Consider the following 17,194-nt stretch of genomic DNA (forward strand, 5'->3'; position numbering starts at 1 on the left):
TTATAGACACTTGAGATTAGTTAAAGGGATTGTCTGAGAGTTTGAAAAAAAACCACCAGTGTATTTTCCTGCAGCAATGACTTGCTGCACCTCATCACTGGACTCAGCTGTGATGCTGACATAAGTGGCATGTGAAGCATGAGACGGTCACATGGATGTACAGCATATCATTGCTCCAGGAAAGTAAACTAAGACTGATAACGGCCACTGGAGCTGTGACGGCGGTGGGTGAGGACCCACTGTGCCACTGGCTAGAACCCTGGAGTGGCGTGACTAAGCGACTACCTGATCTCCACTAGAGCCTCGGATGGTGAGGATGGGCTTGAGACGTTAGGCTAGTCACCAGGTGCCACTCCAGGGTAGTGCCCAGGCCTGCAGCAATGCAAGGCACAGAGAACAAAGACAGAGACTGGTCAGACAGTCCAGGGTCAGGGCGAGCAAAATATGAAGCCGAGTACAGGAGCGGAGAGATTAGATAAAAAGTATAAACAAGCAGGTTCAGTAACAGAAAGAGGAATGCACCTTGACAGATTGGTAGAGACGGACTAAATCTAGGAACCTAAGTTCAGGTATGGTGTGAAGGGAGACGCTGCCTAATGTATCCCCTGCTGGTAGGGGATACAGACAGGGAGGCAAAACTCTGCAGGACACAGCTGGTTAAATTTTGCAGAGTCTAGCCGAGCCTCCGTATAGCTGAATGGAGACTTTGCAGCTACAGGGGAATATGGAAGAGCTGAGAGTGCTGCAAGAGGCAATTCAGTGTGATGGCCTGACTCTGGATGTAGCAGAGTAATTAACGCAGTGCGTAGGACGGCACTGAGAAGGTGTGCAAATTACTGGCGTGACAGGTGAATTGGAGCATTGGCACCAGAGAAAAAGGGGATTTAAATGGGTTGCCTCAAATTGATAAATGTGTAAAATTGGAAAGTATATCCAAATAAGAAGATCCTCCAGCCGTAGGTTCCAAATTAAAACAAAATCTTTATTCCAACATACCGGTAATTACCATAAAAAGATGACATCCTTTAGTACATCCAGAGTATAATTGGTGCATTTCCTAGACATCTCAGACAGTGACTCAGTCCTTATTCAAGGGTAAAAAGGGAGGATTTTCTCATTTGGATTCAACAGAGGGATTTTTAATTTTATAGTGCACAGCTCATTGACTATCTCACCGGTCAACATGGAGTCCCAGTCTGGCCAGTTACGTAAGTAAATAGCATAAGAAGTGAGCAGGTTCTGTGCCTTACTACTTGGTCACACCGCTGTGCAGCTGTCCGGATCACCCAATCCAGCCAACTTCAGTCCCCATTCACTCTGCAGAGGCAAAGTTCCTGATGCTAAGAGCCTGGGAGAGACCACAGTTCAGCTCTCAATCTTGAGAAAAACCCCTTTAACATTTGAGTAATATTACTTTTTAATTTCTATAACATTTCTGGCAACTAATATAATTTCTTACACTTTTTGACAATCCTTGTAAGATGCATAACCATAAATTAAGAATTTGAATTAATATTATAGTAGGAATGAAGCTGGAGATGATTTTGCAAAAGAAACTTACTTGTTCCGCGGCAGCGACCTCTGTTCACCTGATCCTCCACGTCCCCAGTAGCTGTTCTGTCCGCCATATGAACCCACATTGTCACTTTCCCCTACAAAGATGGAATCTGTTATCTCCAGACTTGATCCTTCATCAGTTGGGAATGTTCCATCACTGGAGATAATAAATATAGTCTTATAGCACTAAACATACAGTAAACGCTACAAGTGCAACTATAACTTTATTCCGACAAAAAAATGGAGAACTTCTCCAGGAGAAATCTGCAAAACTGACAACTGTCTATAAAATAATTATGGATATTGCAATACTACCAATGGAATCTCAGGTCGTCTTCCCAAGTATTACATTTCTAGGAATTTAATTATGAGGTGTGAAGACGACTGGTTTATTGCCAGGTATTACGGAGAGGGAGAAGGCTTAGCTGCAGGAAAGAGCAGCCTAGTACAAGATGTGCATACATTTACTGGTGATTCATGGCCCGGAGCAGACCTCACCAGCTGTATGTACAAGCCTTGGTAGCTGGAGCTGCATCTCCCAGACGTATGAAGTGACAGAAGGAGAGAGGAGTGGCGAACATGTAAAGAGGAAAGAGCTCATTTCCTTCTCAAAACACTTTAGTGTTTTCCAAGTTCTAGGTGGCAGAATTAGAGTAGGGAAATAAAAATAAGGCGTAAAAGTGACAATATAATAGCCCTATTACAAGTATGGGATAAGCACTAAGCGACTTTCCCATGTCTGTTACATACCCTACAATACACATTATCTCACGATAAATGGACTATTACCTGGCTAGTGTAAGTCCAATTCCATTGTCTGAAAACCTAGAAGAGCAGAACGGTCATAACATTAGAGCAAGGAAACTCCGTAGTAGACTTGTCTCTGTGTGTGGGCTGATAATCACAATAAAGGCTCATTCACATGTCAGTGATTTTTCTCATGAGCAAAAAAACGGTCTGCGTTATCAAAGTTTCATCAGCTTTTCTCAGATGACAAAAAGAAAGAATAGAGGTTTGTCAACCTTCTCGTATCGAAAAACAGACAGCATACGGAGGGCTTCGGAAAGATGTCCACTTTTTTCATGGACCTATAGACTTGCGTTGGTCAGATGATCCGAGACGGATCAAAATCGGACACGTCTCTTTGATTTTGTGCAGATCTCTCGGTCTGTGAGCATACACAAACATGTGAACAGCCTCATAGACTATTATAGTTATGAATTCTATCAGTGAAAAATAAGGACAGAACTCGGACGTGATAAACTGATGTCTGGATGAGTCCTCAGACTTGCACTTTCGTCATAAGTCTCTAGTTTTGACCTAAAAACTATTCCAACAATAGCACACACAAAATCTAATACTGAAGACCAAAAGAGACTTTTAGGCACACTGTCTATCATCTCATGTTACTTACAAATAAAGTAAAAGTAGTCACAAAGTTTTACACAAGTAAATCTAATGTAACCAAACACTAAATACACCATAAGTGTGCTATATACATTATCTAATGATCTTATTCCAGTTCTTGCAAGTGGTGTATTGTGATCCACAGATCAAAACTAGTTGTGCTCTCTATATTGTAAGGTAATAACTCATGATTAAAGTGTAATTTGGAAATCCAGTGACCCGATTGGCTGCTGTAGTTAAATCTTTCTTGTTCATCTAGTCTTTTAATGTTACCCTCATCATGGTAATATCTGTTCACAAAACAACTAATAATTATCTTACCCTGAGTTCCGGAATATTATGTCACCACCCCTGGCCCATGCACCATGATCATTGTTCTTGAAGGCTATGAGTCTATCAATGAGAGCGGGCACTCGAGGCTTGGCTGGGTCTGAATCCTGGTGAGGACGGAAACTAAGAAACAAATGAAACCATTTAGCTTGAGAAGAGAAGAGACAATTGATAAGAATAGATCGGTAGTACATCAGAATTATATATAAAGTATTCAAGGCACAAAAGCGATCCAGTGATCAATTTTTTATTGGTCAAAATGTTAGGGCATGTTAGGTTAGGCTATGGGTTGAACTAGATGGACATATAGTCTTCCTTCAACCTTAATAACTATACTATACTATACTATACTATACTATACTATACTATACAAAATACATAGTCAAACCAAGAAAGGTGACATCACGGCCATAATTAGACCTTTATCATGCCAAGATATGAGAATAACAACTATTGTATGTCTTATACCTTGGCTTAGTAGAGGAGTTGACTGGGCTGTGCTGGTAAATGAGAGGCATTTTGTGCTCCAAAATGGTTCTATTATTCCAACATGTTTCGGTGAAGCACCAAGGTAAAAAGCAAATAACCAAATTATAACTTGGCTTGACATAGGACATATTGTGGCTAAAACTACTTTTTTTAGCCTACGTATTTTGACCAATAAAGAATTGATTATGAGATCGCTCTGATACCTTGGATACATTTCTTTGTGGATTCATCGGAAACCAAGCGTTGTCCCAAATAAGTACGGTGTTAGTGGAGAGGTGCGTAGGAAGTCCATAAGAATAACAGAATTATACATAATTGTGGAATATTAAAACATAATTTAACGCTAGTTACGTCAAACATACAGCAAGTACCCCAATCCAATTAAGCAATATCTGTTAAGTAACAACATTTCTGAAAACCAGCTATCACGACTGTGACTAGCACAAAGGCTATTTGCAATGTAATGACTCAGTACTCACCGAGCATTATCTACTGTTAGATATTCTCTAGGGTTTTCGGCACTTGCCACTGTTGTCTTTACACCTTTCCCAATAAATAAACCAGCCTAAAGAAAGAAAACAAATCACAAGCTATGTTACATGACATTTATAAAATGACTACATGTCAGAGTATATACCAGGGGTGTCAAACTGCATTCCTCGAGGGCTGCAAACAGGTCATGTTTTCAGGATTTCCTTGTACTGCACAGGTGATAATTTAATCACCAACTCATTATTTGTGTAGGTGATTAAATTATCACCTGTGCAGTACAAGGAAATCCTAAAAACATGACCTGTTTGCAGCCCTCGAGGAATGCAGTTTGACACCCCTGGTATATACGGCACCATTGTAAGACTTGCCTTAAAGTTGGAATGTACTCTGTTGTTGAGGAATATTCCCAGTGGAGTAAATTCTGCATGCCCTTCTGGATATACGCCCTCTGAAAGACCAGACGGTACTCGATGGAATATGAACCACATACCGACATCCTGTAGAGGCCAACAAATAACAATTGTGAGAACATATGTGCCGGAATGGGTAACACCATGGATCACTGTTGGATAACTCTGGACTCTTCAGGAGCCATCATAGCATCAGACATTATTCTGTGAAGTTGCTCCAACTCACCTGTGCTCCACCTGCGGCGTTCCCAATTAGGTTGTTATTAGGGTTCGAAATCCAAAATGTACTGACGGCCCTAGAAATAGTAAGAAATATTACAAAGTACTCCACGCCGGTATGCAATCTGAAACTCTTCTTTTGTGCAGATTATTAATGCACAATGATTTAACGATTTATACACTACGTTACATAAATACATTTCATCAGTTTTATTCGCACTAGTTCATTAATTACTTAAATTAAACCAATATATAAGAATATTGCATTTTTCAAAACTTACATGCATTCTGCACTTGGCACAGGGATATAATCTCCATAGACATGTTCCCGCATCGCCAGACACATGGTCTCATTGCGATCAGTAGGCAGGATAGTGCCAGCCTTTGTGACCAATCCTAAATTATGGTAGAAGGTGTTCTTTTGCTCCACACCATCTTCTAGGAAGAAGCAGTGGCCAAGTGTGTCATAGCCTATTGTATCTCTTATCTGGAATTAGAGACAAAGAAGACAACGATGCATCAAAAATAAGAAAACACCATAAGGTTATAGTATAAATTGTACGCTCTAATTATCAAACATCAGTGATTACAGCCAGACAGAGGCCAAAAGAACACGTGAAATAGGAAATATTCAGATGAATAGGAAACAAGTCACATTGAGTTAGACGTGATCTAATGACACACAGAAATATCTCACAGTCCAAAAGAGAAATATCTGAAAAATAATTAGTATGGTCATACCAAGAGACCATTGGTCCCATGAATAGCGACACATCGGGAAAAGCAGTGATGGATGGCCAGATTGTCAATGTACGTTGGAGGGTTATATCCACCTTCCTCATCCACAGTTCCTGTCATGTGAAAATGCACCGGGTAACTTCCTAATATCTGCTGCCCCATGTTGGTGAGCTCCACTCCTGACAGGTGAACTGACGCAAAGTGTCTCTGAATCTACAGAGAAGAGGACACATAAATTAACATTTTTATTTAAAAAATTAAAATAAAATCTAACAAATAATTTACAAATTGTCCAAATTGCTTTTTGTAGACAGTATACCAATAATGGAAGTTACAAGATTACAGTATTGAGACTGTAGTACAACAATAATCCTGGTTCATAACAATTTAACGCATTTCATTTACTTTGAGATTAAGGTAGTTGATCCTGTTGTAGTTTATGATATGGCTTCTCAAACCTTTCTCTAGGGGCTCAGACAAGCTTAAACGGATAGTCCACTACTCGGACAGCACAAACCCTCCTCAATCCCTATATTTTATCCCTGTTAAATAATAACACGTTTACTCACCGGCGTCGGTCCAGCAATGTCGGGACCGGCATCGGTCCAGCAATGTCGGGACTGGAGCTCCCGGGGATCGTGTGACATTGTTATGAGAGAGCTGCAGCTCTCGCTTCCTCTGGATGTATGTGATTTGTCTGGTGGCCGGATGAGTGAAGCCAGGGCTGATTGACCACAGGGATCGCGTGACATAATGTCATGTAATCCCTGGGAAAGCCAGTGCCTACACCACTGGAATGGCACCAGAGGTGAGTGTAACTGTTAGTATTTTAGAAGAGGGAAACATGAAGACTGAGAAGGGGTTGTCCAAGTACTGGACAAAAGCTGTAATATAAAACCAAGGCCTCATCAGACAGGGCAATATCATTCCTGGCCCTCAACATTTGTAGCTAAATTCCATTAATTTATTTTTTTTATGTCCTGAACCCAGTGTAACATCACATAAGTGCACAATGAGTCTTGTATGCTGCTAAATTACAGACTGATGCAGCCGTAAAAAGGAGTGTGCAGAATATGATCAATTCTATGAAAACTGTCTACCTCGTGGCACCTCACCATCCACAATAAGGAGATTGGCAGTCTGAAAAGCACTGGTGCCCAATGGGAGTAAAATATTTAGAATTGAGAGTCCTCAGTGGTTGATACCTTTTAATGGCTAACTGAAAAGATGGTAACAAATTGCAAGCTTTCGAGACTACACAGGTCTCTTCATCAGGCAAAGACTAAAACAAATTCTGAAGAATCAATGGGAGTAAGTAATATATTTTACCTTAACTTGGCCTCCAAAGGTGTCATAATTGAAGAACTGGCAATGGTTATGGCCATAACAAGAGGCTTCCATTTCTCCCTCTATACGAATATTCCGTGTGAGAAGTCCGACCTCTGCTCTCATATCAATGCCATCAACCACTTCTCCAATATGCAGGTACAGGGGGAAACCTGGAGAACAGATTTCACAACGGTATTAAAATTAAGCAATCACTCAATATCTATTTTAATTTGATATATATAACTTGAAAGTCTCCTCAAAAACAAAGCGAGAATAGCTTAAAACACACTACTTGCACATACTTTGTAATATTGTACCAGTCATTGGGTCACAGGGATCGTGACTGTATGGTTAGACTGGTTGGGCAGCATTTCTATGCATTGCAAAAAAAAAACAAATAAGAAACGTGGTCTGCAAATAAGCAAACACTTAGCCTTATAGGACAGCTGACGATTACATACTGGAGATTATGAACACCATTTTATTTATTCATTTTACTCACTTATACATCGCCAATAGTTCCACAGCGCTTTACAGACATCATCAACACTGTCCCCATTGGGGCTCACTATCTAAATTCCCTACAAGTATGTCCTTAGAGTATGAGGGAACAAGGCGAAAACAAACAAACTCCGTGCAGATGTTGTCCTTGGTGGGATTTGAACCCAGGACCCCAACGCTGCAAAGCATCAGTGCTAACCACTGAGCCGCTTTTGATGCAGTAATACAATCAAAATGTATAAGCTAATAACAATAAATCTTCACAGCACGTGGAAAAGAGAGACGGCCCCAGCCAAAAGTAAATGTCTCTTGTGATGCCATCTAGTCACCAATATAAAAACTGCACTTTCAAAACTGACTTTATAGGCATAGCCATAAAAAAGTGTCTAAAACACCACAGTCCAAAACTCGCAGTACGAATATACAATCTTTTATAATTTATATACCTTATGTATAGTTATTGTGCAGTATTGGAGGTGAACAGAACATATTCAGAATCTCAAGTGTTTGTTTAGGTCTTATATATAATGAATACTAGATGGTGGCCCGATTCTAACACATTGGGTATTCTAGAATGTATGTATATAGCAGCCACATAGTATATAGCACAGGCCACGTAGTATATAGGAGCCATGTAGTATACAGCAGACAAATACTACGTGGCCTGTGCTATATACTATGTGGCTGCTATATACATACATACATATTGTAGAATACCCGATGCGTTAATACAGGCCACGCAATATATAACAGTGGCCACGCAGTATATAACACAGCCCAAACAGTATATAACACAGCCCACGTACTATATAAGACAGCCCACGCAGTATATAGCAGCCACGCAGTCTATAACACAGGCAACGTAGTATATAACACAGGCCGCGTAATATACAGCACAGCCCACGCAGTACATAACACAGCCCACATAGTATATCACACTGGCCATGTAGTATATAGCAGCCCTGCGGTATATAACACAGCCCACATAGTATATAGCAGTGTGGGCACCATATCCCTGTTAAAAAAAATAATTAAAATAAAAAATAGTTATATACTCACCCGCCGGGATCCAGCGAAGCTGTGGCGATGCGCGCTCGGCTGCCACAATCTTCCATTCACCAGGATGCATTGCGAAATTACCCAGATGACTTAGCGGTCTCGCTAAGTCTTCTGGGTAATTTCACAATGCATCTCTGTGAACGGAAGATGGTGGCAGCCGCGCGCGCCTCAGCGAACTATGGAGGGTGAGTATAGCAGGTTTTTTGTTTTTTTATTATTTTTAACATTACATCTTTTTACTATTGACGCTGCATAGGAAGCATCAATAGTAAAAAGTTGGGGACACACAGGGTTAATAGCAGCGTTAAAGGAGTGCGTTACCCGCGGCATAACGCGGTCCGTTACCGCTGGCATTAACCCTGTGTGAGCGGTGACTGGAGGGGAGTATGGAGCGGGCGCCGGGCACTGACTGCAGGGGAGTAGGGAGGGACCAATCGGACTGTGCCTGTCGCTGATGGGTCGCGGCAGCCATGACAGGCAGCTGGCGAGACCAATCAGCGACGCGGGATTTCCGTTACGGAAGTTGCAGACAGACAGAGAGACAGCGGAAGTACCCCTTAGACAATTAGACAATTATATATATAGATATGAATTGATATATACAGTGAAACAGATCTAAAGTCTCCAATCATTTCCAATAACGGGGGGCAACATGTAATTATATATCAGATACATGTGGTAAGATATGGAGGACGTGGTGAACTGAGAATGAATTGCCTTGATGAGAATAAATGGCGCCACTTTAATTATAAGTGGATATTCCATCTAATAGTAATTAATTATATAACATAAAAATACGTTAAAAATGCAGATGATTCCCTGATAGATATAATGAAGATACTGCCCTGTGAAAATAAGAATGATTAAGCTGAGACTTTACAAAGTATTTTCTTACCATCAATTTTAACCTGATTGTTTTTACATTCGGGGCAGTGGAGCAGATTGAATTCTTCAGCTTGATACATTGAGTAATCAGTGCTGGCAATGACGATCCTGTTACCAGGCAACCAACTTGTAACATCATCCGCTAATGTCAGGACGATGCCCCTGGACACCGCCACTCGGAACCCATTCCGCGGAACTCCTGATAGGTGAGAGCACAAGGGTTAAGGCCCGGGACAACGAGATCACACGTGCCGAATATTACGGTACAAACTAAAAATGACTGCTTAGGTGGACGTATCCTACAGGAGAGCCATCTTTTCACTTTAGACTGTGCTTACAATGGTATTTCTCCCTAATATATAGACAAGGGCAATTATTGGAAATCTGTCAGCTTGCATATCGATCTATGTCCATATAGATATTATAGAATGCCAATATGTTCTGCATTCAAGAAAACAATCAAAAGTTAGGTGTATGTGGCAGTATCTTGTTACCTTTTATCCACCCGCTGTAGGCAGTAACTGTAAAATGGAGCCCTCCGTAAGTCTGAAACTCTCGCGTTGCAATCGCCAGTCCAGTCGTCCCATTGGATTCATAGTGTTTTCTGTCCTCATTTACTTTTAATGGGCCTTCTCCTAAAATGCCAACCAATGCCCATGGCTGTCTAAAAACAAAACAAAACATAAAAATGATCACATCATATAAAACATAAAGCACATCACACATTATTGCATGTTATTAAAGGGAATCTGTCAGTAAGATCAGCCCTCCTAAGCCGCCCATAGGAGCATGTGTGCTACAGAACGTCGGGGGATGATCCTACTGACAGATTCCCTTTACTGTCATAAAATAAGTTCATTTGATTTAAAATACTAGAATAGTAGAGAATTCATCTCTATGCCAGGCAGGTGTTTCTCTCATTCAGCACCGTATATGTACTCAATATTGTATAAAATGGATAATTAATACTTAAACTTCCATAGGATTAGTCTGTCAGGGTGGGAAATTATTATAAGCAAACAAGAACAGAAAACCTTGGAATTCCCTGCGTGTTTCAGATCCGCTCAACCTATAATTCATCCAATGCTAAGTAAATATTTGAAGCAAAATACATTAGTGTGTAATTGTGTGATAAGGGAAAGTGCGATGCAAGTAGTGGCAGTGTGAATAGACCCCGAGCAGGTGTTATTGTAGACTCTCTCCTGACTCCCTTCTCACATTCCGCACATTGCTGTCATTTCTCAGACACAGAAATGACTTCCAGGTAACTTGGTGTTTCCAGAGTCTACTACCCCTGGTATCTTATCAGCAGCCCAGGAGCTGTCCATGGTAGACTCCCCTGCTCTACTGGAGAACCTCTACACCAGCTCCAAGACTGGATGGAGAACGCCTCAGCTCCGGGAAACTATATACTAATAGCCTCAGCAGACTTATGACATTATTATAAATATTCAAGACAAGTGCATAGACATTACAAGCTACCTAATCATACTGAAACCTCACAACAATACAGCGTCCTAGGAGGTGGCACCCAGAATGGTCCGATTATGCTAAGCAGACTCTGATCAGAGTGGGATCTGTTTATCTCAGATGTGGGGAATAAAAAAAAATGTTCTCCATCTTCTTCATTCTGTCAGTTCGTGAAAATCAGACAGCGATCGGATGTCATCCGAGTGTGGAACAATGTTTTTCACAGACCATAGACCTGAATGGCCAAATGCAATATGATAATCAGAGACAAATTGTGCAAGGTGCAAATTTTTTCCACCTGGTCACACTCGGACAGAAACTAGGGTCATCTGCACAAGCCTTTAATAAAGCTCACTATATATATATATATATATATATATATACTTTACATATATACACGCTTCCAAATATTTTGTAACCAAACAGACAAAAATTAATATACAGCAATGTATATTGTTGTTTTAATGGTCAGTCAAGCATAGACATTATTTCCCCCCCCTATAAATCAGGTCAATCCTAGCAAAATGTGGGTGCAATGGGTGGGTGGGTGTCCAGTTCATGTTCATTTTTATCCACATTTCTATGTGCTGTCATATCTCCCCCCAAAAAAAAAAACATTTAGCCACACATCCCCATTCCTTTCAATGGGATTTCATCCAAACAGTGGGCTTCAAGTTCCAGTTTTTATGGGAGGGTAGAATGACCTCGACCTCTATACTATTCTACACAGTGAAAAGAAATCCTGAAATCTGGTTAAGTTGACATTAATCTTATATAATAGGATCTATTATTCTTACACTTTTACTCCAAACAAAACGGATCCATGAGAAAAAACACCATGATCCAAGTGTGAACAGAGCCTAAACCACCAAACTATAGCCATTCATGTTTGGGTGGAAATGTAAGAGAAAACTCATCCCAAGTCAAACAACCCTATCTACACCACACTTCAGTAATTTATCTCCAGCTATTTTGTAACTATAAACCCTAGCTTGATGGAACTTGTAGTTCCACACAAACTGGTTCCTATAAGTGACCTATCTTTAACTAAGATCAAAAGAACACATTTATACATATAGCCCAGGCTGACAACTCACTTCATAACAGATAGACATCGGGCGGCATGCATTTACGAAACGTAGGTCATATGAGGTTACCTGTAGCCTAGATGATAAACGTATCTGCTGCTCAGAACTTCTCTCAGGTATCTTCTTACATCTGGACTTAAACTCTTTGCAGCCGAGTCTCCGACTGCTGCGGCCACCAGCTTACCAGGACTCTGTTTGGACAAGAAATCTTCCAGTCTCCGTCCTTCTTCCAGAAACATGTGGGTATCAAACCTTTCAGCGGCTTCAACATGACCAGTCTCTGGATCAATAATCCTTATATTGATACCCCGGCTTCCCCAGTGTTTTTCCCATTTGTATGATCCATACCGGAGGCCACCAGGATGCAAAGTTGCATCTAACTGTGTCCATGATAAAGGTCTTCTTCCATGTAGTTCCAATATTCCTCCTTCATCTACACCAATAAATTTCTTCCCAAAGTCACCTATGTCCTCCCCCTCGGTGGACTTTCCATACAGAGATATAGTTGCATCAGAGTTATAGGGACACTGGGAGGACCCAATGTGTAGAGACCCACCATTTCTAATTAAGATATACTGGGTTCTAAGAGTTATTGGTATTTGGTCATCAGCAAAGACTAAAGACCCTGAAACACAAAAATCAGTGCTATAAATCCTGTGTAATAAAGCCTACGGCACAGATATCAGTATATTGGTTCATCCATAGCCTCTACATGTCTTGTCCATTGTTATGCTGGATGATACATAGCGGTGTTCATTGGCTAGGAACATAACACTTGTATTTAATTTGACAGGAGATTACAGATAGTGAAAAGGTATTTCTGGCAAAAGTTCATCTCAAGCCTTGCCAACAATAGACAGTGAAGAAAAGTGTAATCCAGCAGAAGTCAACCACAAATGTCCAAGGTGCAAACATCATTCACATTGATCAGTCGCTTACGCCACAGAGCTGAGGGTCATATGTTACATGCCAATAGGCGAAAACTAAATAGGTACGGATCACGACCCTCACATAATTATTTACCTCCATCCTGAATTATCAATGCGTGAAAGGTGGCTGAGGATTCAAGTCTTAGGGCAAGACCACGTCCTATAACAGCGGACCTCCGTCCATCATGGCCAGGGTGCCACGGGATGAGATGAGGCTTCTTCCCAGGACACCTGTCTGCAATACAGTCCTATATCATCGGCGCTGGCATGGAGGACAGATGGGAGAGGCATGCAGGACAACGCAGACATTGGGGAGATTTGGGGCAAACACACGGTTAGCTGTGAGACACAAGAGCTGAAAGCAGAGAGCAGCCAAGAAGCAGCTGACAGACCACCCACCTGATGCCTGCTGCTGTGGTGCCTCTACACAGGGCTGCCCTCCTGGGCATCTCCAGGAACACGAGACTTGGAATAAATGAAACAGTTAAGTGATGGGTGCAAATAACCAAAAAAGAGGGAAACCAAGTCCCCAAGGACTAGAGAGTTCGCCTGAAAGTCCTGCACCTGCCATGATGGGACCTCTGCCACACTGTGCACTGCCTGTCCTTGTAGCCCTGCGCTCACATGTAGCCCAGCAATGGAGACAGATACATCCAATAGTCTCACCTGTGTCTCGGGAGAAGCTCCCCGGGATGATGGGCGTTGTAGTCGGCGATCACGGTGGTGCCGGTCCTGTGCGCTGCTGAGGAGGGCACTGAACTCTTTCTTATATAGAGAGAGTGGCGCTGAGGGCTCTCCTCCTCTGTGCCTCATGTTCCCACCTTTCCTCTATCTCCATCCCTCCTCTTATGTCCCAATCTCTCCCTCCGTTTCATGTCCCCCTCTTCCCCTCCCCGTGTCTCCGGTAAGCCCCCGGCAGTGCCCTCCTCCGCCTCCTCCTCCCCGCCGCCGGTGACGCCAGCACATGCTGCACATACCAGCGGAGGAGCCGCCGGCGGACACTTGTTGGTGCGCACCCAGCGGCAGGTACCGGAGGGGTGAAGGACGGCACAGCTCACCGGGCACCTCCACTGCTGTGGAACTACAAGTGACAGCAAACCCGGGGGATGCCGCCGCTCTGCAGATTACCAATAAAGTGCCACAGACGCAGTACAGTATCAACTCTGCAGGCTCTTCACCGGGCAATGACAATGGACCTTATGTGATTCTCTCCATTAGCTGTGGCTATTGTTCCCTGTTATCAGCCATTTTATATTAGGGGCAGGCTGACTATTAGTGGCCGAGAGTCCAGAAACTGCCTGACTCCACCATTAGTGCACACAGAGGCAAAACTGGATGTGCTGCTGGCCCCACACATCCCAAAGTCCTGGCTCTCAGGAATCATGAGCCTGGAGGTATGATAGCTTTTACTGGCTATCAAAAATAAACTAAATGATGTTACATGATTTCATGGTGTTTCCCACTATCTTTTTTCACCTGGCGCACTGCCCTATGTATTGTATGCCCTATGTATTGTATGCCCTATATGTTCCAGAAATGCCAGAAAAAGCTCCATGGCTCTATGATAATGTATACAGGGTTCCTATATATCTGCAAAGCTACTTACAATTGTATAGGATAGTGCAGAATAATCTCCATTTCAACGCAAAGGGTCACCGCAAAATGTATCATGTGCGGTATATGTTGCTTTTAAATAGGGCACTGAGTCCTAATAGGGTCCCGAGTCCTAATAGGGTCCCGAGTATTAATGGGGTCCCAAGTCCTAATAGAGTCCTGAGTCCTAATAGGGTCCCGAATCCTAATAGGGTCCCGAGTCCTAATGGGGTCCCAAGTCCTAATACGGTCCCGAGTATTAATGGGGTCCCAAGTCCTAATAGGGTCCCAAGTCCTAATAGGGTCCCGAGTCCTACTAGGGTCCTGAGTATTAATGGGGTCCCAAGTAATAATAGGGTCCTGAGTACTAATAGGGTCCTGAGTCCTAATAGGGTCCCGAGTCCTAATGGGGTCCAAAGTCCTAATAGGGTCCCGAGTATTAATGGGGTCCCAAGTCCTAATAGGGTCCAGAGTACTAATAGGGTCCCAAGTCCTAATAGGGTCCCGAGTCCTACTAGGGTCCTGAGTATTAATGGGGTCCCAAGTAATAATAGGGTCCTGAGTACTAATAGGGTCCTGAGTCCTAATAGGGTCCCGAGTCCTAATGGGGTCCCAAGTCCTAATAGGGTCCCGAGTATTAATGGGGTCCCAAGTTATAATAGGGTCCAGAGTACTAATAGGGTCCCAAGTCCTAATAGGGTCCCAAGTCCTAATAGGGTCCCGAGTATTAATGGGGTCCCAAGTCCTAATAGGGTCCAGAGTACTAATAGGGTCCCAAGTAATAATAGGATCCTGAGTACTAATAGGGTCCTGAGTCCTAATAGGGTCCCGAGTATTAATGGGGTCCCAAGTCCTAATAGGGTCCAGAGTACTAATAGGGTCCCAAGTCCTAATAGGGTCCCGAGTCCTACTAGGGTCCTGAGTATTAATGGGGTCCCAAGTAATAATAGGGTCCTGAGTACTAATAGGGTCCTGAGTCCTAATAGGGTCCCGAGTCCTAATGGGGTCCCAAGTCCTAATAGGGTCCCGAGTATTAATGGGGTCCCAAGTTATAATAGGGTCCAGAGTACTAATAGGGTCCCAAGTCCTAATAGGGTCCCAAGTCCTAATAGGGTCCCGAGTATTAATGGGGTCCCAAGTCCTAATAGGGTCCAGAGTACTAATAGGGTCCCAAGTAATAATAGGATCCTGAGTACTAATAGGGTCCTGAGTCCTAATAGGGTCCCGAGTATTAATGGGGTCCCAAGTCCTAATAGGGTCCAGAGTACTAATAGGGTCCCAAGTCCTAATAGGGTCCCGAGTCCTACTAGGGTCCTGAGTATTAATGGGGTCCCAAGTAATAATAGGGTCCTGAGTACTAATAGGGTCCTGAGTCCTAATAGGGTCCCGAGTCCTAATAGGGTCCCAAGTCCTAATATGGTCCCGAGTATTAATAGGTTCCTGAGTCCTAATTGGGTCCTGAGTCCTACTAGTTTTGTCCTAGGTGGTTGTGCAGCTGTTGCTATAGCTCCAGAGTGGAGAGCACCACACACAGGCCACACGACCTCTGCAACCATCTGGATGTGGTGGCTGTGTCCTTGACACAGATGTGAGTCCCACACGTGGGACCAGCACGTTCGTGACATATCCAGGGCATAGGCTATAAATAGGCAGCACTTTGCTTTGCAGATGTGGGGTCCCGGGTTCAAATCCCACCAAGGAAAACGTTCTGCATGTTCTCCCTGGGTGCTCTGGTTTCCTCCAACATGACAAAGACACAGTGATAGGAAATTTAGATTGTGGGGACAGTGATAACCGTGTCTGTACGAAGCTGCGGTATATGGCGGTGCTATATAAATAAGCAGAATAGATAATAAATATCTGAGTAAATCAGTAATGGAGCCCTAAAGATGTCCATTACTAACGAGCCTGATCTGCACATATGAGAATATCTGCAGCTCTCATTATAAAGTGTGCCTTGGTTGCACACTGCCCCTGCCAGCCATAGTCCTTACCATGTAAGATGCCAGGATGAGGCAACTCCGCGTCTCTCACCCCACAGGTCCGCACATTCCGAGCCCCTAGCATCATCCTTGTGTCATTGGCTGTTTACTACACGCATGTTTTATTGTGAAAGCGTTACATAAACCATGAAGCAGGATGCTCCGCTGCCCACAGACACACAATTTTGGCAGATGGGCTTTCTTAAATGAACTAATGCAACATTGTAATAAAAGAATAAAACCTTTATCGACAACGCTATAAATTGTAGAATGAATCAGCGCCGGATTTATCAATAGACCCTGTGACGGAGGTATTACGGAGGGCTCTGCAACTAATTATCCAGAGTTTCTTAACTTATAAATAGGGATTATCCTGTTTACGAAAAATAGATATAAATATTAATAGGGGTTCTCAGAACAGGAAATACGTCAGATGCAGAACTGATTGTGGGGGCAGGTATTGTCCTGAATTTCAGTAACCAGACAGAAGACGCTGGTTTCGGGGAACATTGCATTTAAAGGGCTGACTCGTATGGCTAATCACTGTATATATGATCTATTAGGTGTATGGGCATCTAATAAGGGGTCATCTGCCCCAGCTTCCCTCTATGAGCCCGAATGGACATGTGACTCCCGCTCAGACATCCCCCAGCTGCCCTTGTATGACATGGATGGCCATTTATCTAATGCTACCAATGCCAAGCTGGCCACAGCTT

At 42.8% G+C, this 17,194-nt stretch overlaps 2 protein-coding genes across 3 annotated transcripts in view; both read right to left on the reverse strand.

Annotated features, from left to right (window-relative positions):
* CEMIP (cell migration inducing hyaluronidase 1) overlaps positions 1–13,834 on the reverse strand; it is a 137,860-nt gene extending 124,026 nt beyond the window's left edge. The window contains exon 1 of the mRNA XM_069766198.1: positions 13,570–13,834. Within this exon, the coding sequence (XP_069622299.1) occupies positions 13,570–13,716 (147 nt within the window). The 5' untranslated portion in view covers positions 13,717–13,834. The remainder of the gene's footprint in view (positions 1–13,569) is intronic.
* LOC138676678 (cell surface hyaluronidase CEMIP2-like) overlaps positions 1–17,194 on the reverse strand; it is a 141,837-nt gene that overhangs the window by 28,334 nt on the left and 96,309 nt on the right. For both annotated transcript variants that reach the window (XM_069766196.1, XM_069766197.1), the window contains exons 4-16: positions 12,998–13,138; positions 12,044–12,599; positions 9,911–10,080; positions 9,427–9,615; positions 6,972–7,141; positions 5,646–5,855; positions 5,186–5,391; positions 4,912–4,981; positions 4,644–4,772; positions 4,263–4,348; positions 3,286–3,417; positions 2,347–2,382; positions 1,562–1,714 (exon numbers count right to left, since the gene is read on the reverse strand). In XM_069766196.1, the coding sequence (XP_069622297.1) occupies positions 1,562–1,714; positions 2,347–2,382; positions 3,286–3,417; positions 4,263–4,348; positions 4,644–4,772; positions 4,912–4,981; positions 5,186–5,391; positions 5,646–5,855; positions 6,972–7,141; positions 9,427–9,615; positions 9,911–10,080; positions 12,044–12,599; positions 12,998–13,138 (2,248 nt within the window). The remainder of the gene's footprint in view (positions 1–1,561; positions 1,715–2,346; positions 2,383–3,285; positions 3,418–4,262; positions 4,349–4,643; positions 4,773–4,911; positions 4,982–5,185; positions 5,392–5,645; positions 5,856–6,971; positions 7,142–9,426; positions 9,616–9,910; positions 10,081–12,043; positions 12,600–12,997; positions 13,139–17,194) is intronic.

Source organism: Ranitomeya imitator, chromosome 4 (assembly GCF_032444005.1).
Source record: "Ranitomeya imitator isolate aRanImi1 chromosome 4, aRanImi1.pri, whole genome shotgun sequence".
In the NCBI taxonomy this organism is placed as follows: Eukaryota; Metazoa; Chordata; class Amphibia; order Anura; family Dendrobatidae; genus Ranitomeya; species Ranitomeya imitator.